Consider the following 23,770-nt stretch of genomic DNA (forward strand, 5'->3'; position numbering starts at 1 on the left):
AGGCCTGCATAGGCCTGCATAGGCCTGCGGCCCTGGGGCCAGAAGGGATTAATTATATCATGTATTAAAGCAAAAGAGGGTGCATTGGTGGTTTAGTGGTCGAATGCTCACCTGCCACGTGGGAGACCCAGGCTTGGTTTCCCGACTATGCATTAAAAAAAGGGGGGGGGGGGGGGCGAGGGTAGTTCAGTGGTAGAATTCTCACCTGCCACATGGGAAACCCAGGTTTGATTCCTAGCCCATGCATTCCCTCCAAAAAATTCAAGAAATGTTGCTGCAGTACATGAAAAAAAAATGAAATGTGATCCCCACCAGCATGCAAAAAAGAAAAGAAACAGCTTTGTATCTATAGCATAGAGTGAGGGGGAATGGAGCCCATTAATAGGAGTAAAAGGAGGGGATTGAGATGTTTTCATCTTTGGAAGTGGGTGTTGCATTTCATTAGAAGCTCATACACTGAAGTGGTTCTCAACTCCTCTATATATAATAACTCAGAAAAAATTTTCCAGGGTGAAAGATGGTTAGCATGACATGAAAGAAGTGAAAGGGCACTTGGACCCACAGCATCTGAGGTTTATCTCGGCATCTGGGCTCTCCTCATTTATGCAGTAACCTTGAGCAAGTCACACTCTCCTCTAAATTGGACTTAATATCAGACTTGTTTGTTTTTTAATTTTATTGAGAAATCTTCACATACATAGAATATAAACAATGGTTCACAATATTGTAACGTATTTTAAATCATCACCATGATCATTTTTTCAACATTCGTATCACTTCAGGAAAAAAAACTCATATCCCATACCCCTTACCCTTCATGCTTACCTCTCATTGGCCACTAGTTTTTCAATCTATCCAATGTTTTTCCCCCTTATCCCCCCTATTATTTATTTATTTGTTATCCTTATTTTTTTTTACTCATCTGTCCATACCCTGGATCAAAGAGTCATCAGACAAGGTTTTCACAATCACACGGTCACATTGTAAAAGCTATAGTTATATAATCGTCTTCAAGAATGAAGGCCACTGGAATACGGATCAGCAGTTTCAGGTAATTCCCTCTAGCCACTCTGATACACCAGAAACCAAGAAGGGATATCTACATAATACATAAGAATAACCTCAGGATAACTTTTCTACTCTGAAATCTCCCAGCCACTGAAACTTCTGTTTCATTTCTCTCTTCCCCTTTTTGGTCAAGAAGGCTTTCTCAGTCCGATGATGCCAGGTCCTGGCTCATCCCAAGAGTACTGTCCCATGTTGCCAGGCAGATTTACACCCCTGGGAGTCATGTCCCATATGGGGAGGAGGCAGTGAGTTCACCTGCCAAGTCAGCTTAGAGAGTCCACATTTGAGCATGCACTAAGTTCTCTGGGGGTGACTCTTAGGCATAACTAATATCAGAGTTTTGAGGTCCAAGTGAGACATACAAAGTGCTTTGTAAAATGCTGATCTAATATTTGTGGGCTCAGCTCCTATGTAAAGCACTGTATTACGTACCCCCTGATTTGGAATATTAGGATTAGGGGGTTGAAAAAATATTAGCTTTAGAATGAAGGGGAACAATAAAGAGTGTTCCCTGTGTGCTGGCATGATATGTATAATGTTTCCAATTCCATCAACCCCTTAAGGTAGAATCCTGCTGGAGGACCATTTGCCCAAAGTTGCACTGGTATATTCCCCAGACCCCATAGGCACGTGGAATTCCTCCTAATACAAACGGCAAGCTGAAAACAAAATGAGTTGAGGAAGATTTCTTTGGGTGGATCATGGAGGGCTGAGCGATGGTGGATCGCTAACCTTTGGAGCTGCTTGATATAGAACAACCTCAGGACTGTCCAGATGCCTGGGTCCCTGTGGCAGCCTCGTTGCAGTCAGATGCAGGGTTGTTTTCCAGGGCCCTACCCTCAGTGTCCTTGGAAATCATCCCAGAGAGTGAGAGCATTTCCAGCAAGGCTGACTGTCTCCTCAGGGCCTGGAAGTTGAGCGTGTTCCAGAGGGAAGAATGGCACCTCATGCTGCCCTGCCTGGTCCCTAGCCACCCAAGCTCCCCTCACTTTCCACCAGAGGTCGCTCCCGGAGGAGACTCGGCTCTTTGCTGCCCCTGCCGGGGCCTGGCCTGTGTCCCAGGTTTGCAGTTGTGATTTATTTTTGGCACGTCAGCCTTTGGTCATCAAGTAGCAAAACCCGAAGGAAGAGCAGCAAGATTGCTCTGTTGTCGGCTCAGGACACGGCTCTTCTGTGTCATCTCCTCTCCCCGAGGGGCTCTGGAACCTTTGGGATTCCTGTCCAGCTCTCTCAAGGGCCTGCAAGGAGAAAACGGTGAGTAACGGGCCAGTGATGACAAAAGCCAGGCTGCAGCTGGGCAGGGTGGTGTGTGAGGAAGACAGAAACCCCAAACCCATTAGGCCCATTTCTGCCTCTGAAGGTAGACTGGGCCCACCCTGGAGAGTGGCATCACTGTCTCTTGAAGCCTCCCTGGGCACCTCCAGGCGGGGAGGAGGCACTAGAGAGCAGATCCCGTGGCTGTGTTTTCCTACTCAGAGTTTGGGGGAGAGGTGTTATGTTCCAAAAGGACCACCTACTCCCATCTACTCCCATTTGGGGACCCTCTCCAAAGGGGTCTTGGGAAACATATGAAGGTGCATTTGGGGGCCAAGGGGACAGAGTCTCAAAGATGGCCCCAAGTCAGGCCTTACAGCAGGAGGATGGGGCAATATAACCCTACCCTACCCCTACCCCAGGAGAAGTGAGTGCAGACAGACTCAGCTAAACTGGTCACGCCAAGGGACGGAGACCCCCAACCTGAGATAGCATTCTGCAGTGGTAGGATTGGGTATATCCTTTGCCCACAGAGGGCTGAGGGGAGGAAGGACACACACACAGGAAAATTCTGGGGTTGGTCTAGCCTTCGGAGATGGCAGATGGGGTCATAGGTACTCGTCTTGGGGACTTAAAAGGACTTGTCAGGAAATGGTCTTGTTTGTGCAGGGCACAGACATTCTGGCCTGGGTCCCAGTTGCTGCCTGGGGATGAGGGAACCTGTGAGGCAGCCCGGGCATCTGCTGCTGGCAAAGGAGGCTGTTGTTATTCTAAACCACCCTCTGCTGACCAGACACCCAGCAATGGGGACACCAGGCTCCTGGAGTTACCAGTCTGAGTCCTGGGGCTTCCAGGCTGCCATGTGGCTGGTCAGCAAACGGGCCAGACTTTCATGGGCCCGGAAGGGTGGGCAGCAGTGGGGCTGCAGGCAACTCTGGCCTGCTGTGTGGCAACTTGTGCCTGTTTCCGATCTGCCCCTGTTCCTGGCAGTGGGTGATTTACCCATTTCTCAAATCCTGCATGAGTTAGGATAAGTTCACTTCCCTGGTGGCCTTTTTGTTCCCGATACAGGACTGGCCAGCTGGGCCCCTGTGGGTCCAGGCCGTAGCACCTGCTACACACTTGCCCTGAGCACCACGGACAGAGATGACTGAGGTAGGGTCATAGGGTCTGAGGAGAAAAGATCACAGCCCAGTGGGGAGGGAGATGCAGGTATTGATGAGGGATAATGCAGAGTCAAGGACCACAACCCACCCATCCAGCCCTGCATCGCCCAGAGTACCTGACACAGTTCTTGGCAAGGCGAGGTGGCCAGTATCTGTGAAGGAATGAGCAAGTGCCTGTGAGTGTCCTGGCTAAGTGTGGAATGAATGAGGAAGGAGTAGCGTGGCCCAGCATGGGAAGCATGTCCTGGAAAGAGGCATGTTTCAGGGAAGGACAGTTGTACCTGGGGACATGGAGAGAGGCCAAAGGAGCCCCAAGTGAAGATGACATTGTGAACCTTCTGATCTTTCCCACAAGCGCTGAGAGTGGTCAGGAAAAATAGGAGCAGCTTCATGTCCTACAGGGAAGGAGGCAGCACTTTGTTTTGTCCTCGGCTGTTTCTCTGTGGGTCTTTCTAAGATCAAGGCCGTATAGGCCCCATCAGAGCTGACCGTGGGGCCTGATTTCCTGCCCTGTGGCAAGAACATGACCGCAGGAAGCCACAGCGTCACCGGGGGTCATGGGGGGGGGGCGGTTTACAGCCAGTGGGAGAAGCCAGCCTGGCCCTTTCCAAAGCTCCAAGTAGCTAAGAGTGGGGAGACCAGAGGGAAGGAAAACGTTCATTCCTGGGGTCTAGAAAAGAGTATGAAGTTGGTCGAGATTTTTATTCCACAAACATTACATATGTAAATAAATACATAACACAAAATCTCCCATTTTAACCCCTTGCTGGCATAACAGTTCAGAGGAGTTAATCGCAATCACAGTTTTGATCCATTACCAAAACTTTTCCATCATCCCAAGCAGAAACTCTGCACCCATTAAGCTTTAATTCCCTACTCCCTAGCCCAGCCCCAGCCCCTGGTATCTTGTAATTTGCTTTCTGTATCTATAAATTTCCTTATTTTAGGTATTTTATATAAGTGAAGTTATATAATATTTGTCCTTTTGTATCTGGCTTATTTCACTTAGCATATGTCTTGAAGGTTCATCCATGTTTCACAGGTAACAGAACTGTTTTCTTTTCATAGCTAAGTATTATTCTGTTGTATAGATCCGCCGTATTTTACTTCTCCATTTATTGGTCGGCGGACACTTAGGGGCTTCCATCCTCTGGCTACTTTGAATAATACTGTGAGCATCAGTGTGCACAAACCTTAATTTCGAGCATTCCCTATAGGCTGGCCCTGTACAAAGGAGAAAAATGGTTCCAGTCCTCCAGGAGCCCATCCCTTCTGTTGGAAGGGCTGACAGCTTCTTTCTGTTCCCTTCTCAGAGCCCATTGGAGTCACTCTCTGAGAGCCGAGCATGACTCGAGATGAGGCACTGCCCGATTTGCATTCTGCACAGGGCTTCTACGAGAATTATGAGCCCAAGGAGATCCTTGGCAGGTAAGGCAGCCCCTCCTCTGACCTGCTCTGCAGAGTACCGTCTCAGGCTCCAGTGGGATCCGAAGCTGGAGTGACCTCTGCTTGACCATGAGCACCCACCCACTTCCATCCCCAAAGTATCACCCACTTGGAGAATCTCTCAGTTTGGGGTTCCTGCCGTCCTATAGCCAGAACTGATAGAGTGGGCAAAAGAGTACCTTAACCAGAGACCTCTCCCAGCAAAGAGCTCCCCAGGCCCTGCTGACAGGCACACCCAAACCTTTCTTTGGGCAATGTCAGGGGTCAGAGGACAGGTTATGTCCCTCAGAGTGGACAGCTTCTCTCTTCCTGCTGAGGAATAACATTGGACTACTCCAGAGACCTGAGACCAGGCTGGCTGCTGGTCAGCTCTGGGATACTCATCCTCCCCAGTGCCTTGTCTCTTCATCCACCATCCCCCAAAGCCTGGACTGGGTATCCCTCAATCTGGGACCCTCCCCGGGGTGGGGAGCTGCAGGGCCCATCTGTCCTCTGCACCCACAGGGGAGTTAGCAGTGTCGTCAGGCGCTGCATCCACAAGCCCACATGCCAGGACTATGCTGTGAAGATCATCGACATCACCGGTGGGGGCAGCTTCAGCCCTGAGGAGGTGCAGGAACTTCGAGAGGCCACGCTTAAGGAGGTGGACATCCTGCGCAAGGTCTCAGGGCACCCCAACATCAGTGAGTGATGGTCCCGAGGCACAGCGGGCCTGCCCCACCATAATTCTGCCCTGATGATCAAGGGATATGGCCCCACCACACAGTTGGTCAGAATCAACTGGGATGCTCCTGCACCCTGAGGTCCCACCTGCCCCATAGCTCCGAACTCAACTCTGCCCAAGCCTTCTCTTCTGGCAGAATAGAGGGACTTCTAGGGAGGGGTGGGGATGGGTGCGGGTGGGGGAAAGGGACTTTGAAGTCCCTGGGCATCCCTGGGTAGACATTCTTTGAATGCTGTCCTGGTACCACCCCAGTCTTTGGAGTCAGCTCACATCCACTTTAATTCCCTTGCCCTGAGTCCCTGCTACCCCTGCCCAGGTCCCTCTGCTGCCTGACCCCAGTGAGCCATTTCCATTTCAGTACAACTGAAGGACACTTATGAGACCAACACTTTCTTCTTCTTGGTGTTTGACCTGTAAGTACCCAGCCCTGGAGCTGGCCACACCCTAGGGGACCCTCAGAGACCCTCGCCATGTGGCCCCCCACCCAGTGCTGTCCAGAGATCAGGAGCCAGCCCTTGCACTGTGCACACCTAACAGGATCACAAATGCTTTAGGTGGATCCGCCCTTGGGCTCAGGCTGCCAGGGTTTGAATCCTGGGACCACCACTTAGGGGCTGAATGATTCTTTGAGTCAGTTTTCTCATCTGTATTATGGGGGTGATAGTAGGACCTATCTCATAGGGGGCATGGTAATATTTAAATGAGCTATTTATACGAAAAAGCTTAGTCCAGTGACTCGCACATTGATGTCAATGGTTCACTCAATACTTATTCTAGGTGCCGAGGAGACCACAGTGAGTGAGATAGACAGGGTCCCTGACTTTGTGTAATAATTTTCGTGGAGAGTGGAAAGAAAATTATTAAATAATCCATGGTATATGCAGACTTACGTACATGTACGCATGCGTAAAGCAGAGCGAGGGGAGAGAGGAGTGGGGGCTGTTTTGGATGAAGCGGTCAGGAAGGGCTCTCAGAGGCTGTGACCCGAGCAGACCTGGACAAGAGCCTTCCAAGCAGAGGCAAGAGTCACCGGAGGGCCCTGCGGCTTGGTGGGCTTGGCATGTGGGAGGAGGGGCCAGGAAGCCAGGGCCGGGGAGTGGAGTGAGCATGTGGCAAGTGGTAGGATGCCAGGCAGGTGGTAACAATAGCCTGATCCTGCAGGGCTACTTAGCCACGGTGAGGACTTTGGGTTTTAAAATGGGAGGGGAGACCACTGGAGGGCGGAGGGCAGGAAGGTAATGTGACTCGGTCTGCCTTTGGAAAGGATCATGCTGTGAATGGGCTATCAGGAGAGAAGAGGGAAAAGAGGGAGGTCAGCAGAATCCAGGGAGAGGTAGGTGGGGGTGGCTCAGACCAGGGAGGTGCGTGGCAGGGGGCTTGAAAGTGGAGCTGGCATCCTCATCATCATTGTCATCGTTCTCAGTGTCATCATTCCCCCCACCAATTCCACTTCTGTACATACAGGGCTATGAGATGGGCTCCTTCCCTCCCTTTGCAGGTTCACTGCCCCCTCTAAGGACCGGCAGGCCCTTCAGCCCTGAGACTCTGCTTTCTCATCTCAAGAAAGGAAAGGTGGTACCAACCCCTCTGCCTGCCTCATCAGGCTCCATGCTCTGTGAGCTGAATATCCAGATATTTATCAGAATTTTCATTTGAAGAGGGGTCTGTGGCGACATCAATCATTGGTGTAAAGGGCGCTTGTTCTCCATACATAACAGCTAATCTAAGAGCTGGTTTTACTTGAGAAAATTATTAAAATAGATTTTGCATTGTTGCAACATTTCATATTCCCACTATATTGAATATGTACAGTATTATTGTACGTTAAGACAATTTAACTCTGCATATGCATACAATTAAACTGCTAGCTCCAAGGAGGCAGGAGCCTGGCCATGTACTTTGCACAAGTTGATCTATTTGCTGCCGTGGCTGTTGCTGCTGGCAAGTTCTCCGAGTGTCTTTCCAAGGGAATTAAAATGATAAAAACCAGATTCACACATTGCCTATTGGGAACCTGGCACAGGTATTGTACAAAACAAGACTCATCTCTGAAAATTCTACGTTGTCTTCCCAAACAGAACTCCCAGACCCCACCAGCTGAACCCAAGGGTTCCTTGCCTTTTTATGTGGGGGGCTAAATTCTGTGTTCTTTCATTCACTCTTCTCCCTTTCTGCCCTGGAAATCCCACTGCTTTCCTGGGAGGATGCACCCTTTTCAAGTGAGCCTTTCTTATAACCCTGCCAGCCTGAACCAGCTGCAGCTGTCCCAACTGTCCTGTACAGGAAGGCAGCCCTTGGGGGCAGCTCAAGTGTCTCTAACCTTTGAAGAAATTTCCTGGGGAAGCTATTTTTAATACTGCCCTGAGGAGCCCTCTGAGATATCACTAGCTTTTTCTATTAGAAACTTCTTTCTAGGCTACCCTAAGAGGTGAGAAAACTGAAACACAATTCTTTTTTTCGGTTTTAACAATGGGAATTTATTGGCTAATGGTTTTGAGACCAAGATAAATAAAAAATTGAGGCACTCCTATTGCCCCAGAGACCATGGCATTCTGGGGCTAGCCGCAGCCTGTGCTTGGTCCTTGGCATTTCTGTCACATGGCAATTGCATGGCAATGTCTCCTTCCTCCTCAGGTTTCAATGACTTCTGGCTTCTTGCTCTTTTCTTGGCTTTTTCTGCATACAATTTCCTTTCCTTCAAATGAGTTAACATGTATTTGATAAAGGCCTACCCTCTTTTAACTTGGGCACACCTTAATGACATTTCCCAAAGTCTGAAACACAGTTCTTAATCCAAAAATAAGCAAAACTTTTGTCTTCCCTAACTTTCCATTTGTCCCTGGAAAAAATCAGCATGCTCCTGCCTTCTGATCTGGGTCATAAGGGCTGGGCTAGTGGCTCAGGGTGCACTTTCTCCCCCCAGCCTTGGTTTTGGCCCTAAGCCTAGCCCAGGATGTCAGTCCCACAGACGGAGGGCCCCCCACACTGGTGCACCATCCCCAGCCTCCCTTGCTGTTCTTCCCGTCTTCCCAGACAGCCTCCCTCTCACCTCCTGAGCCCCCTACACCAGGCTTTGGTCCTTCATGGGGAATAGCCAGCTTTATCTCTGGAGGTATCAGAGTAGGAGGCAGCTCACTGGGGGCAGGGTAAGGAGCAGGTGGTCTTGGGACCAACCCCGTTACAAATGCTTTGTCCCCACAGGATGAAGAGAGGGGAGCTCTTTGATTACCTCACTGAGAAGGTCACCCTGAGTGAGAAGGAAACCAGGTGAAGTACACTGCCCCTCTCTCTACTCCCTTCCCCCCAGAGTCCTCGTGCAAGGCACTGAGGTCTTATGGGAGGCATGGCGGTGGCCACGTGACTGTGCTGGGGATGTATACCATTGGCTTGTGTGGCCTTCCCTCCTCCTTGGCTCAGTCTAGATGGGCCCAGCCTGTCCCAAAGTCCTCCCTCACTTACAGTATGGCTAGTGTGTGAGCTTGGGTCCCGCTGCCTCGTGCTTGGTCCTGTGTGGTAGGAGATGAGAGTAACACGTGCCTGCCCTGGCCCAGGAAGATTATGCGAGCCCTGCTGGAGGTGATCTGCACTCTGCACAAGCTCAACATCGTGCATCGGGACCTGAAGCCTGAGAACATCCTCTTGGATGATGACATGAACATCAAGCTCACGGACTTCGGCTTTTCCTGTCAGCTGGAGCCAGGAAAGAAGCTGCGAGGTCCGGTAACATGGCCTTGGCCCATGTCAGGAGCTCCCACTCTCTCAACAACTCTCCTAGCAACCGAGATTGCCTAGGCTCCTCCCTTCACTTTGCTTCCCTAGAATAAAACCCCTACCATTTCAGGAACAAGACACCTATTCTGGTAAGTCCTTTCTAGGACTGAACTAGGTTCCCATTGCCCAAGTCACAGGTCAAGAAGCTAGAAGTGACCAGGCTGTTGGCCACAGGGGCCAGTACTTGCTCTTGGCCCTGAGGAAGCTGGCCAGTGTTAAGAATTTCTGCCCAAGCATCATTTTTGCTACCGATCCACTGATTTTTTTGGCCTTTGCTCTTCCAAATCCTGCTGGCTGACGTACCCTGGTGCTAACTGTTTCTGCAGAGGTCTGCGGGACTCCCAGTTACCTGGCCCCTGAGATCATCGAGTGCTCCATGAATAAGGACCACCCAGGCTATGGGAAGGAGGTGGACATGTGAGTGGTGGGGGTTGAGGGTGACCCATGGGGGCAGTGATGCCCCCATCCATAACCAGGGGCATTGGGCTGGGAAGGGAAAGCAGCAGTAGGAGCTGCAGCCAGCTCCTCACTCTATCCCCCGGTGCCTCCAATTCTGGGTGTGAAAACCTTGTGTCATGCACCCCAGGTGGAGCACAGGGGTCATCATGTATACTCTGCTGGCCGGGTCCCCACCTTTCTGGCACCGGAAACAGATGTTGATGCTGAGAATGATCATGAGTGGCAACTACCAGTTTGGTTCACCTGAGTGGGATGATCATTCAGACACCGTGAAGGACGTGGTGAGAGGCCAGGCATGCTGGCTCCCAGGCTTGGTCGGGGGAGGGGAGATGCCATGCCATGCAAGGCACCACCCCTGTCATCTCTGGATGTTGAGAGGCCACTGTAATCATGTTTCCTGTCCCCTTCCTGTTCTCTCAGATTTCTCGCTTCTTGGTGGTGAAACCTCAGGGTCGCTGCACGGCAGAGGAGGCCTTAGCGCATCCCTTCTTCCAGCAGTATGTGGTGGAAGAAGTGCGGCACTTCAGTCCCAGGGGCAAGTTCAGGGTAAGCAAGCCCCCAGTCCAACCCTGGGCCCCCAGGCAGCTGCTGCTAACTCCTGAATCCAAGCCTCCCAGCCCCCTTTTGTCCCCCACTTACGGACTGCTCCTTACACCCTGTCAGGGTTTTCTGAGCACCTTCTCCCTACCAGTGGTAGTTACAGTTCAATTTCTGCCTTCATGGAAGACATCTGTGGTCAGATTGGCCCTTCACCCTACATCCCTGCAGAAGCTAGAGGGGTGGGAATGGGGGAAGACTAGGAAGAGCCCAGCAGAAGCCACCTAAGGCTTCACAAAAGTGCTCTGGGAGCAGGGGCGGCACTGCCAGGGAGGGGCTCTCAGTCCTGGCCCTCTGCAGGTGATAGCTCTGACAGTGCTGGCCTCCGTGCGCATCTACTACCTGTACCACCGGATGAAGCCTGTGACGCGGGAGATCGTCATCCGCAACCCCTATGCAGTCCGGCCTCTACGCCGCCTCATCGATGCCTACGCATTCCGAATCTATGGCCACTGGGTGAAGAAGGGGCAGCAACAGAATCGGGCTGCCCTCTTCGAGAACACGCCCAAGGCCGTGCTCCTTTCCCTGGCCGAGGACGACTACTAAGGGGCTGGTGGATGGGATGGGGTGGGGGGCAGGGGCGCAGCAGGCAGGGAGAGGAAGTCCCTGAAATGTGAGGCAAAGGAGTGCCATTTGGGCCAACCAGGAACCCGGAAACTGGGGCCGAAATCCCCTCCAAGGGTCCCACACAAGGGAACAGGATGTTCCAGCGACACAGTGAGATATGAAGATCTGGCCAGGCCCAAAGTGGTAAGGGGAGGCAGGTGTGGTCCCAGACCCAGGAGCCTCCTGCTTCTTCCCACCCAGTTGTACCACTACACAGTGTCTCTCCATGGGAGGTTCTGAGTTACATGTGGTGCTGGGATGCTCTTTCCTTACGGTTTGGGTCACCACCCAGGGTAGTGAAAAAAGGCAGACACAGTCTGGGCTACACGATCACAGGTTTTACTGAACTCACAATGACCACTGATAGGTTATTCTCAAGGACATGATTTCAGAGGTGCTGGGAAGCCCATACATAATTAACAATAGAAGCGGAAGTTCCTAATATTTGTCTCTCCAGAGTATTATTTACCTACTGACTCCCATATTTGCAAAGTTTCATCAGGTCATCCCAGTGCCCACCCTTTTAAGATTGATGCTGTGCTTTAAAGAGTTTGATTTACTGCATTTTACATAGCAGAGAATGGAAACAAAGTTCTGTCAGAGAGACACAGAACACAGATGAGGCAAATGAAGGATGCCTTTTCCTTCTAAGGTAATTTTCTGGGTGTGGGGGATAGAGAACAGGGGGGAAATTCTATCTTGAGGAAATAATGTCACATTCCTCATTCAGAGAGGGAAAAAAGGGGAGAGAATAGATATAAAATTTTTTAACAATCTGCCTTTCAGAGCACTCTGCTCCAACTGTTCAAGTATTTGGCCCCTATGTGGTTAATACTGGACTTTCAAATAGAAACATCCAGCTTCCAGCCACAATCAACAAGTTGGGCCTCTTCTCCAAGACCATGACCTACGCTTTGAGGGTTAGAGGCCTCTTTTGCCCTGGTGAGGCATGAAGGAGAAGGAGGTCGTTCCTGAGGTTGAAGTTGGAGATGCCATTGGTTGAGGCTTGGCTGTGTTTGGAATATGGCCAGGGAATGACAAGGGGACTGTGGAGGGCTTTTCTCTTCTCTGCATGGCTGCTCATAGTTCCCCAGGTAGCCGGCCTACACTGGAAGCACAGCGGAAGCCTAGGTTGTCTGAGGCTGAATCTGGAGTGTTGCCCATCCTTTCACCAGAGGAGGAGAGAGAAAGGACATTTGTTAAGCGGGGGTCTGGGGCCTTACCTGGCTTCCCTTCCTAAGCTCTGGGGCCTATCGCTGTCTGGTGAGCCTGAGGGCTGGGGAGGGCATGGTCTGGAGAGAAGCCTGGATGAGGGCAGCTCCTGAGCATGTGCCACTCCTAGGGAAAGGGACTAGGAAGAGCCTTAGGTCAGGGTGGGGAAACAAGAGAGATCCTGGGAAACTGAACCGGGAGGCAGGAGAGACTATTCTCCAGCCAACAGCATAGAATAACTCTGCTAAAAGATCTGTCAGCAAGAAATGAGAATATCACAGCATTCACTGGTACTCCACACCTTTCAAAGAATTTGCATATCTATTATAATTTCATTTACCATTTCCCAATCACTTGAGAGGGCAGGATCTGGCCATCATTTTACAGAGCCAGAACAGAATCAGTGGGAAACCTAGTTTCCTGGTTCTCTGGCCAGTACTTTCTCCAGTACAATCTCCTGGAAAAGGAGGTAAGGAAAATTAAGGGGCCTTAACGGATCAAAGAAACATGTAGAAACCTGACATCCTGAGGTCACAGAAACCGTGGATTCTCCATAGTCCATACAGGATCCAGGAGTTTACAGAGAAATCAATCAAATTAAAAATGTAAATGAATAAAGTAATAAGTCCTAGAAGGGGAGTTAGGAGACTGGACTCAGCCATTCAGGTCCCACCACTAACCATCTGTGTGAAAGGACCCAGGACCTCTCTGAACCTACTTTTCCTTGACTGCAAAACAAAGTGGTTGTAGAAAATGACTACATGTGCTGGCTAGTTGAGTCTGTAATTCCACAACTACTGGCCAGGACCTACATTCTACTTCCCTCCCTCTGCCTCCCTGGCTGTGAGGACAAGAAGAGAAACCCAGATAATTAAGATGTTGGACACAAAGTCCCCTCTTGGTGAACACCCTGGAAGTTAGTAGGAATATGTTATAAGCTGTCCTGGGGCCATTTCCCTTTTTATGGCAAACACCGTTTTCTCTTCTGTTCCTACAACTCTGGGCAAAGGCAAAGGCTGTGGAAGCAGCACAGATACCAGCTCTGGTGCCTCCTGGGCTCCAGGTCCTCAGCCTCCCGCCATGGAAGCCCCTCACCTGGTGGTGACCCGGGCCCGGTGATTGGCAGAGCCATCGGCTGTATCGATCCAGGATGCCCCCCGGAGCACTCGCATGTCCTGATCAGTGGCCTGGTATGGCGAGGCCGTCCACTCCCACACATTGCCCACGAGGTCATAGAGCCCTGTGGTACAGAAGGTGGGTCAGGTACAAAGGCTGGGGAGTAGCAGGCCACCCCTCCTGCCTGTCAAAGGCCCTGGGGAACAAATGGGGTGGGTGCTTCTCTCTGTGTGAGCACTGAAGCAACCCACTGGGAAACCTCACCATAGGCATTCTGTGGGGGGAAGGCATTCACTGGGGAGACTCCATGGAAGCCATCCTCAGCTTTGTCACCCGTAGGAAACTTTCCCTGAGGGGAGAAATTAAGGTTAAAACATTTGGTAGCCTGTCCCAAGGCAGGTATTGCTGCCTGCTCAAAGGAAAACTCTATTATTTGGGACAGGAGGAGGGCACGGAGCAGTGACCTAACCTCCCCCATCCCAAGCTGCCAAATCAGTCACCTTCCATCTTCCATGTGACCTTCCTACTGGATCTCAAAGGGCATGTACTCTTGCTGTTCACTGCCCACGGAGCTATGTCAAGCACAACCCTGCTCTCTCTTCTCAGTACCTTCCTAGCCTGTCTCAAACTCCATGTGCTAGGGCACCTTTGGGAGAAGTTCCTCCTCTCCTATACCCCTTTGCCTGAGTGTGGGAGCCAACTCCTGCCTGCCTTCTCAGAACCACTGATGTCCTATCTCATTCTCTCTTTGCTTCCGCCAACATGTTTACCTCTCCCTCACATTACCTGACTCCACCTTTCCCTGGAGCTACAACACCCTCTTCTCCTGTTTCTTCACCACCAAACTTTAAAAAGTAGCCTATGTTTGCCATTTCAGTTTGTTTAACTTGTTCGTTCTTCTTCTTAAAATTGGGTTTCAGCTGCTACTACTCTATAACAACAGCTCTGACTAAAGGGAAGAGGAAGAGATTGGCATGTATTTCCTCCACTTAAAAAACTAGCAGCTAAGGCTCAAAATGGTAAACTGATTTAGCAAAGATCAGTGTGAATCAGTCAGATCTGTCTTTCTGCAAAGTTCTGATTCCAAGCTAAGGTCACTCTACCTGTGGCTCTCCCTAATATGCTGGTGGTATCTTAAGTGCTGTCACCCCAGCCACCTGCTCCTCTCCCTACTATCCCCCTGGAAAGATCAGTCTTGCCTAATGTCTATGCCGATAACATCCAAGTCACTTGCTATGACCCAGATTTCTGTCATAAGCTACACACTTGTTTCCAACATCTGACTGAGAAGAGGAATGACTCAAAGGCACCAGAAGCTTAGTTTGTCTCAAACCATTCGATTTTTCTGACCCCAAGCATCATATGTCCTATTTTGGACAATGGTAGTGCTATCACTGTGCTGCCCAGGCCTGGCTTCATGCTTGAATCCAACTCTTCCATCCCTCTACATTCGATTAATTACTAACCCAGTAATCGACATGCCTCTCCCATTTGGTTTCTTATCCCTCTTGATTCCACTTCTATTTAACTCGAGTGATCATAATCTACTGGGCAACTGTGACAGCCTCAAATTCTGAGACCCCTGACATCACTGCTGCTCTACTTCACCTGGTCCTGCACAGATGCACAAATTAGCACTGCCACCCCCCACCCCCCATCCCACCCCCCTGCCCCAATCAAAATAATGCTGTTACTCCCCTGCTGGCTCCCTGCCGCCCACAGGGTAAAATCTTAAAACCTTAGCTTCATATATGGTCCATGATAATCTGGCCCAAACCCACTCTCTGCTTCATCTCTTACAACCCAGTTTCCCAGTGCTTCAGTTTACACTTGGCAAATTCAGTCATTTGGCTAAAAAGTCACCTTCTCTATGAAGCCATCCCGAGCTCCCTCAGGCTGTGTGATTTATTCCTGAGCCCACTTTGCAAATATTCATATGCAGCACTGATCCCACTAGTCCTTTGCTTTCCTCATTTCCCAGTTATTTCCATCAGAACACAAAGCCCTATGAATCCCATGGCCTAACACAATGCCTGGCTACAGCAGGTCTCAGTCAATGAAGGTCTCACCTGCCACAGGTTGGTGCGGTTTGGCTGGAACCGGTTTCCCCACGGGTAAACCTGACCTGCCAGGAGAGCAAGGGGACAGCAGAGGCAGGGAAGGTGAAGAGTTGGAGAGGAGGCAGGGGAAGACAAAGTGTAAGGGAATCGAAAAGAAGTTAGGGGGTTTATTTACTTTTCTTTACTGTGCGCACCCGCCCACTCACTGTCCTGCATTTGGAGGCGCCCCTGGCCTCCTGATTTGTTCCTGGCTGTGCAATTCTAACTGTGGTTCTTGGGTCAGTGTCAGTCTGTAAACTATTTGTTACTGGTCCATGTCAAGTTAAGTACAAAAATGGAGACCACGCACTGAGGAACTTGTTAACTGAACCTAAACTGAATAAATGAACCAAAGCAACCTCATTGATTATATTACAAATTTTGACTATTGATAAATCTGCTATTCTTTCATAATATGCAGATGTTTACTGGAGAATCACTATTTCTGTCATAACTTCGTGTTTTGTTAGGATTGTGGAATGACATAGGCAAGAGCAAATAGTGACTCTCTAAATTAATCACCTATATCCCTACGGAAAATGTGTAGTTTTGGTAATTCCCTTTCCCCCCCCATTCTATGTTTATATTCATTAAAATGTAAATCATGTCTGTGAATGCCCCAGTGAAAAATTTGGGCTTGTGTTTTATGTGTTTTTTTCATTCAATTTTTCCAGTTGTTTATTTTTATTGTATTTTACAGTACTGGTCTTAGACAGGTTATAAAAAAAATAGCAATTGGTCCTTCCCCACAGATAGTTTAAGAAGCACTGCTCTAGGGAACATGGACTCTTTTCACCCTTTAAAGACCCCCATTGCAGGGCAGGAGGGGGAGAAGCATAAAAGGGGCATCAGTATACCCTTCAAGCCACCTCGGGCAGCAAACTCCCACTCTTCCTCTGTGGGCAGCCGTTTCCCCCGCCAAGCACAGTAGGCACGAGCATCATTCCAGCTCACATGTACAACTGGGAGCTCCAATCTGTCTCGGATGCCAGAGCCGGGACCTGCAGGCTGAGAGCCAGGGTGGAGTGAGACAGGCTTCAGAGATTCATGGAAGTTGAAGAAGGCTAGGCTTAGCATGCCCAATTTCAGCCGTTACCACTAGATGGAGCAAGGGAGTTGGAAGAGAGAGCCTAGTGGGTGAGGAAAGGTCCAGGGTCAGAAAGGAGACTATAAATGAGATTAAAGGGAGAAGTGGGATAGGCAACAGGGAAAAGGATTAGGGGAGAAGAGACAGGATTACTTGGCTGTTCCCTTAAAATTCCCCTGCCATCCTTTTTAACTCAGAATTCCTAGATGGGCAAGGGTTCTAAGGAAACCAGGGTTTCTAAGGAAATCCAGGGTAAGGTTAACAGGAGGAGAAAATGAGGAACAGGAATCAGTCCTTACCTGCCTCCAAAATGCTCTTTCCACTGGAAGCCACCAGAGAACAGACTGCAAAAAGAAGGCGCATAACTATGAGTTGCTTGGCCCCCGCCAAGGCTACCCTCCTAATAGAGACAGAGGGTAAGACAGAGACCAGGCTGGCTCAGGTAGGCCAAGTGGGGCTGTGGCTGGAATCTTTGAAGAGTAACATCTCACTACCTTGATTACAGGGTGGCTTGTCAATATGTTCCCTTGCCAGCTCAGGGAGTATCCTGAACCCTAGGTATATCTGCATCTTTATCAGACTCTCTCTGTATCCAGGAATCAGCTCAGGGTTAATATTCCGGGAGAGTGGTCATCTGACTTCTTTGGGATAGGTTTCTCTAGCTTCCTCTCTGTCTCCAGCTCTCAGGTCTGATTCTCCACCCTGGCCCAGATGACCTCCTATTCTACAGGATTCTTGGTACAGGTCCCACCCCCACCCCCTCTGCAGCAAGTCAGATTCTCTTACCTGCATTTGCTGTGTCGCTTTGTTTCTCAGTTCATTGGAGACAAAGTCCTCAAAGACAAAGCTCCACCCAAACATCTCAGCCTCTGTCTGGTATTTTTTCTCCCTGACAAATTCCCTGAAAAAAGAGATTTCAGCCGATAGGGGTTCCCATCCCACTTCCTGCCTCCTCCAAGAAACCTCATATATCTGTGTCCTGTAAGACATATCACAGACTTTTCTCAAGCTCCATGGAACTAATCTGAAAGCCTGAGTAGGAAATTTTCTTTTTAAATTAAGATGCAATTCACCTGAGAGATTCTAAACAGAGTTGAGAGGTTATCCTTGAAGTTATTCTTACACATTAAATAGATATCACCTTTTTAGTTAAGGTTGTAATGGAGAAGCTGGAGGGAACTGCCTGAAAGTGTAGAGCTGTGCTCCAGTAGCCATGTTTCTTGAAGATGATTGTATAATGATAAAGCTTTCACAATGTGACTGTGTGATTGTGAAACCTTGTGTCTGATGCTCCTTTTATCTACCTTTTTGACAGACGAGTAAAACATATGGATTAAAAATAAATAAATAATAGGGGGAACAAATGTTAAAATAAATTTAGTAGATTGAAATGCTAGTGATCAGTGAAAGGAAGGGGTAAGGGGTATGGTATGTATGAATTTTTTTCTGTTTTCTTTTTCTGAATTGATGCAAATGTTCTAAAATGATCATGATGATGAATATACAACTATATGATGATATTGCGAGTTACTGATTATATATTAAGAATGGAATGAGCATATGGTAAGAATGTTTGTATGCTGTTATGTTTAATAAATAAAAAATGATAATAAAAAAATACAAAAAAAAAATTTCCCATGAAAGAACATGAAGAGGCCCTTAGTTCTGCCCTGTGAGCCATTTTCGAGGAAGTTGAGTAAAGCAAGTTACTGTCAACCCATTCTACAATAATAATAATTATTATTATTATATGTAAAAAAAGATGCAATTCACACCAGTAAAATTTCCTCTTTTTTAGTGTACAGGGGGAATTTGTGAGTTTTGACAAAAGCATATATAGTCACCAGCACAATCGAGGTACAGAACAGTTCCATTACCCCAATATATGGAACTGTTGGTGGTCTCTGCCCTTGGAGACCACCACCGTTTTTTCTTCTTATAGTTTTGCCTTTTCCAGAATGTCATAAAATGGACTCAAACAGTAGGTGGCATGTATCTTGTTCCTATTTATTGCCTAGTAGTACTCCATTGTACAGATATACCAATTTGTTTATCTAGTGGACTGAACTGCACACCCCAGTTTGGACATGTTCTTGTATTGGTCCGCCTTCTGGTAGGTGATCTCATCAAGACGTTACTTCAGTTAAGATATTGTCCAACTAGGAGGGCGCTGTCTGTAGCGGCAAAGAAGGGGGCACCGTGGAACCCATGCCAAGTACATAGCATTCTTGGCTTGGAGAGAGGAGAGTCTGAAGGTGGTGAGCCCGGGAGGAGTCAACTGCACTAGTCCAGGCAAGTAATGGTGAGCACCCGAGCTAAGGCAGACAAAAAATTGAGAGAAGATGAATATAAGGGGCCCGGCAGCAGGGAAACACAATAAGACTTAGTGCCAAGTAAAAGTGGGGAGTTGGGGAGCAAGAGCTGCCCAGTGCAGTGATGTTCATTGCAGCATTCTTCACAATTGTCAAAAGATGGAAGCAACCCACGTGTCCATCAACAGATGACTAGATAAACAAAACGTGGTATACCTAGACGATGGGATATTATTCAGCCGTAAAAAGGAATGAAGTTCTCAGGCATGCGACAGCATGGATGAACTTTAAAGACCTCATGTGGAATGAAATAAGCCAGACACAGAAGGACAAATATTGCACGATCTCACTGATATGAAATAATTAGAATAAGCAAATTCATAGAGTCAGAAACTAGAATATAGGTTTCCAGGGGCTGGGGGTAGGCGTAGGGAATGAAGGATTAATGCTTAATTGGTACAGTTTCTGGCTGGGGTGATGGAAAAGTTTTGGAACTAGATGGTGGCAATGGAGGCACAGCATTGTGACTATAACCAACACCACTGATTTATATATTTGAATGTGGTTAAAAGGGGAAATTTGGGGTTGTCTATATGTTACTACAATAAAACTTTTTATAAAAGCCAAAAAAAACCCAAACAAACAAACAAACAAACAAAAACACACACAAAAAGATATTGTCCAACTAGATTGGGCTTTCATTGCAATACTTTATAAAAAGAATGAAAGCCTGATGGAGAGAGAAGCCATGGGGGAGCAGATAGCAGCTGGAAGTCCACAGAATCCAGAGGAAAAGCCAAGGAACCCCAAAGATTGCCGGCCAGTCAGAACATATTGATCCCAGGAAGAAGCAAGCCTCCCAGCCTCTGAAACCGTGAACCAATATATTCCTGTGGTTAGGCCAGCTGATTATATGGTATTTGTTTCAGCAGCTGCGAAACCAAAGCATCCATTCACCAGTTGAAGGGCTTTGGGTTATCAGCTGGGATTTGAAGAGTATGAATAAAACCACTAAACAGGAGATTTAAGGATGGGAAACTGGTCTTTTTTCCTGAAAGGTCTTCATCATTTATCTGCTATCACAACAATCACGGAGGGTAGGCAGAACAGGTATTATTATATCCGTCTAACAAATGAAAGAAGCCTAGTCTGAGAAGAATGACTTCCTGAGAGTTTGGAAGGTTTATTAAATTTCAGCAAGCAGATTGCTGGGGTAAAATGCATTGTTTTCTATGGGTTAACAGATACTTCACTGATAAATGTTGTCTGTTCTGAGCCTCTGACATGAAAAGACATTGTTCACCCATTGTTCACCCAAAGGGGCTTTGAGAATGGAGGAGGCAATCAAGAGATTTGGTAGCAACAGCTTTTTACCAAACCCAGGGCATCAAAACAGTTTGAGAATCTTTCCCCAGAGAAGCAGATACAAATCACAGGATTCTAAGTTCAGGGGCTCACTGGAGGTGAAACCATATTTCCATCATATAACAGGTTATAATATGAAATATAAAGAAGATTTGTCAACTGCTAAACATACATAATACTTATCCTATAGTACTATTGCACAGACAATATGTGACCATGAACAAGCTAGTTTTCTTTTAGATATTATGAATGAAGATTAGAAAGAACTTTTACTCTACTTAGAAGAATATCTAATATACCTGAAATCTTTGTTGGTGACAGGAAATTTGTCAATGGCAAAGGGTTTTACTGCCACCTCCCGGGCAGGCCCTTCACCATCTCTGCCATCTGGAGAATTTGTTCCCATCTGGAATCTCCCACCTGGCAGCTGGACCATACTAGTAGTCTGTCCATTCCCTGCAGAGAAAACGAAGTCATAAGTAACACATGCATATCAAACAAGGGGCAATAGTTGGATTGTATGAAATGCTCCAAAAGGTATAATGAAAGAAAAATGGATCTTAAAAAATTTGGCTTGGGCGGGTCACGGTGGGTCAGCAGGCAGGAATGCTTGCCTGCGATGCCAGAGGACCTGGGTTCGATTCCCAGTGCCTGCCCATGTTAAAAAAAAAAAAAGAAAAAGATTTTGGCTTTAAATCCCTATTCTACCACTTAATTCGCTGGGTGAACTTAGGCAAATTACCTGCATTGAGTTTCAATTTCTCCATGTATAAAATGAAGATAACATTTAACTATCTCACAGGTGGTAGTTGCATGAATTAAAAAAACATGTGAAATGTTGGCACATGGTAGGTTTTCAACAAATGTTAATTTCCTTTCCTTACCTCTTTTATTCCTCTTTGTCTTAGCTAAGTACATCTGGATGCTATACCCTGAAATACATGTAGCATGTTCCTATTCATACTTCTGCTCATGTGGTTTCTCTATTTCTTCCCTTCCACTTGCTAAAATCTTAGCAATTCCTGATTGAGTCTCATCATTATGTTTTATGCTGCAGAATGGCATCAAATAACCTTCACCCATGCTGTCTGAATGCCTTAGAGAACAACAGAATTAAAAAGATCTTTAATTCAGCTTTCTCATTTGACAGAAGGAAACCAAGTCCCAGAAAGGAAAATGACTAAAAGAGCTGGTTAGCAGGAGGCAGGACTAGATCCAAGTCTATTTACTTCTAGTTCAGTGCTCTCTCAAATATAACACACTTCTCCGGTATGATTGTACTACTTTAAGAGGCTAGGTTCATATTCAGGAAATATCTAAACACTATAAATTCCTCAAAGGCAGAGTACAGGTCTTCTGATGTGCCTTAGGACTTCATCTTTGATCCTCTTCTCTTCTCATTCCAACACACACTGGCTATTTCATCCACTCCCAGTTTCAGCAAATCAATTGCAAGGAATAAAGAGGGGAGTAGCTGGAGAAATCTCAGATTAAAAGATTAAAAGGGAATTAAGAAACATACCAAATTGTAATGTATAAACTTGATTTCAATCCCAATTAAAAGTTTATGAGAGGGGTGAAAATAGCTTTTGCAATGTGACTGCGTGATTGTGAAAACCATGTGTCTGATGTTTCTTTTATCTACCTATTCGACAGAGAAGTAAAACATACGGATTAAAAATAAATAATAAGGTGAACGAATGTTAAAATAAATTTAGTAGATTGAAATACTAGTGATCAATGAAAGGGAGGGGTGAGGGATATGGTATGTATGAATTTTTTTCTGTTTTTTTAATTTCTTTTTCTGAATTGATACAAATGTTTTAAGGAATGATCATGATGATGAATATACACCTATGTGATATGTGAATTACTGATTATATATGTAGAATGCAATGATCACATGGTAAGAATGTTTGTGTTTGTTATGTTTTTAAAAATTAATTAAAAAATTGAAAAAAAAAGTTCGTGAGAGGAAAAGTTTGGTGCCTCCTCAAAATGCAAAACATGGGCAGTGTGATGGTGGGTCAGTGGCAGAATTCTTGCCTGCCATGCTGGAGACTGGGGTTCGATTCTGGTACCTGCCCATGCCAAAAAAAAAAGCAAAACAGAATTATCCTATGACACAGCAATTACAGTCCTAAGTATATACCAAAAAGAACAAAAATTAGGACTCAAACTGATACTTGTACACCAATGCTGGTCCCAGCATTATTCACAGTAACCAAAAGATGGAGACAACTCAAGCGTCCACTGATAGATGAATGCATATACAAAATGTACTATATACATAAGAATATTATTCAGTCATAAAAAAGATCAAAGTGCTGATTCATGCTAAAACACGGACGAACCTTGAGACCATTATACTAAGTGAAATAAGCCCGTCAAAAAGGGACAGATCCTGCATTATTCCACTTATATGAGGTAGACAGAATAGGCAAATTCATACTTATATTATCAGGGACTGCCGGGCGGGGGGAGAATGGGGAGCGGTACAGAGCTTCTGTTTGGAATGATGAAAACGCTCTGGAAATAGTGATGGTTGCACAACATTTGAATCTACTTAGTGCCATTGAATGGTACATTTACAGGTGGAGAAAATAATTTTGTCATGTATATTTTAACATAAAAAAAGGGTGGGTAACAGTGGCTCAGTGGCAGAGTTCTCGCCTGCCATGCCGGAGACCCGGGTTCGATTACCGATGCCTGCCTATGCAAAAAAAAAAAAAAAAAAGGCACACACAAAGACAATCGGGGAAATCTGAACACTGATAGGCATTGTAATGATTAAGGAGATTAAAAAGTACTAAATTTTTAGGTGGAAAAAAACGGTATGGCAAGTGTTTTTCGAATCTTCAGCTATCCAAGATGAACATTTAGGAATGAATGATATAATGTTTAGATTCACTTCAAACGATTCCGCGGTTAGGGCAACGTGGGTGGGATACGGAAAGACTGGCCATCGCGGGTAAGTGAAATGGGGATGGGTGTTGTTACGTTCTTCTCTTTTGCTTTTTTACGTAAAAGATTCCAAAACAATAAGCTTTAAGAAGTAAAATGACGTGAGAGCCTATAAGATCTGAGTTTTTAATCACTTCAAAGGTGGCCGCCTCTGGGAGGCACCTCCCGCCACTCCGAAACTTCCAGGAGGCAGAGAGAAGGGCCGCAGCGCCCCAACCCTTCCCTGGTGCTCCCAGAACAAATGGCGCCAGGGGAAGTGGGACGGGCCAGCGCACTGACCTGGCTCGACCCACGGGGCGCAGAGCAGCGACAGCAAGGACAGCAGGGACAGCGAGCCCATGCCCGGAACCGGAGCCTTGAAATCAGCGCCGAACGCGGCTCTTGCGCGCACGCGCACTGCACGCACCACGTCGGCTGCCGTGCCCTGCGCGCGCGTGCGCACCGTCCTCCTGAGTGTCCCAAACAGTTTACAAACTTCAAACCATAGCAGCCGAGGTTGCGGCCTGCCACCTTGTGGGCAATGT

General features: G+C 47.4%; 2 protein-coding genes across 5 annotated transcripts; one reads left to right on the top strand and one right to left on the bottom strand.

The window, feature by feature from the left end:
- The first annotated feature begins 1,862 nt into the window (after positions 1-1,862).
- Positions 1,863-15,069, top strand: PHKG1 (phosphorylase kinase catalytic subunit gamma 1). Its single transcript, XM_077141052.1, has 10 exons — positions 1,863-2,322; positions 4,802-4,916; positions 5,439-5,617; positions 6,017-6,071; positions 8,860-8,925; positions 9,210-9,373; positions 9,756-9,846; positions 10,016-10,169; positions 10,309-10,434; positions 10,786-15,069. Exons 2-10 carry the CDS (start codon positions 4,834-4,836, stop codon positions 11,029-11,031), a joined length of 1,164 nt encoding a protein of 387 aa, XP_076997167.1. The 5' UTR covers positions 1,863-2,322; positions 4,802-4,833; the 3' UTR covers positions 11,032-15,069.
- On the bottom strand, positions 8,100-23,645 carry SUMF2 (sulfatase modifying factor 2). 4 transcript variants are annotated; one of them, XM_077141056.1, is made up of 9 exons: positions 23,526-23,645; positions 20,582-20,738; positions 17,392-17,506; positions 16,905-16,949; positions 16,376-16,526; positions 15,489-15,544; positions 13,684-13,768; positions 13,399-13,543; positions 8,100-8,353 (listed from the first exon to the last, which is right to left on the bottom strand). In XM_077141056.1, the coding sequence occupies exons 1-9, from the start codon at positions 23,584-23,586 to the stop codon at positions 8,296-8,298; spliced, it is 873 nt and encodes a 290-aa protein (XP_076997171.1). In that variant the 5' UTR covers positions 23,587-23,645; the 3' UTR covers positions 8,100-8,295. The 4 variants fall into 4 exon arrangements, with proteins under 4 accessions (XP_076997171.1, XP_076997170.1, XP_076997168.1 ...); XM_077141055.1 differs by lacking the exon at positions 8,100-8,353 and adding an exon at positions 12,055-12,256 and having other exon boundaries at positions 16,388-16,526; XM_077141053.1 differs by lacking the exon at positions 8,100-8,353 and adding an exon at positions 12,055-12,256.
- Positions 23,646-23,770: the final 125 nt, after the last annotated feature.

This window comes from Tamandua tetradactyla, chromosome 23 (genome assembly GCF_023851605.1).
Source record: "Tamandua tetradactyla isolate mTamTet1 chromosome 23, mTamTet1.pri, whole genome shotgun sequence".
Classification (NCBI taxonomy): Eukaryota; Metazoa; Chordata; class Mammalia; order Pilosa; family Myrmecophagidae; genus Tamandua; species Tamandua tetradactyla.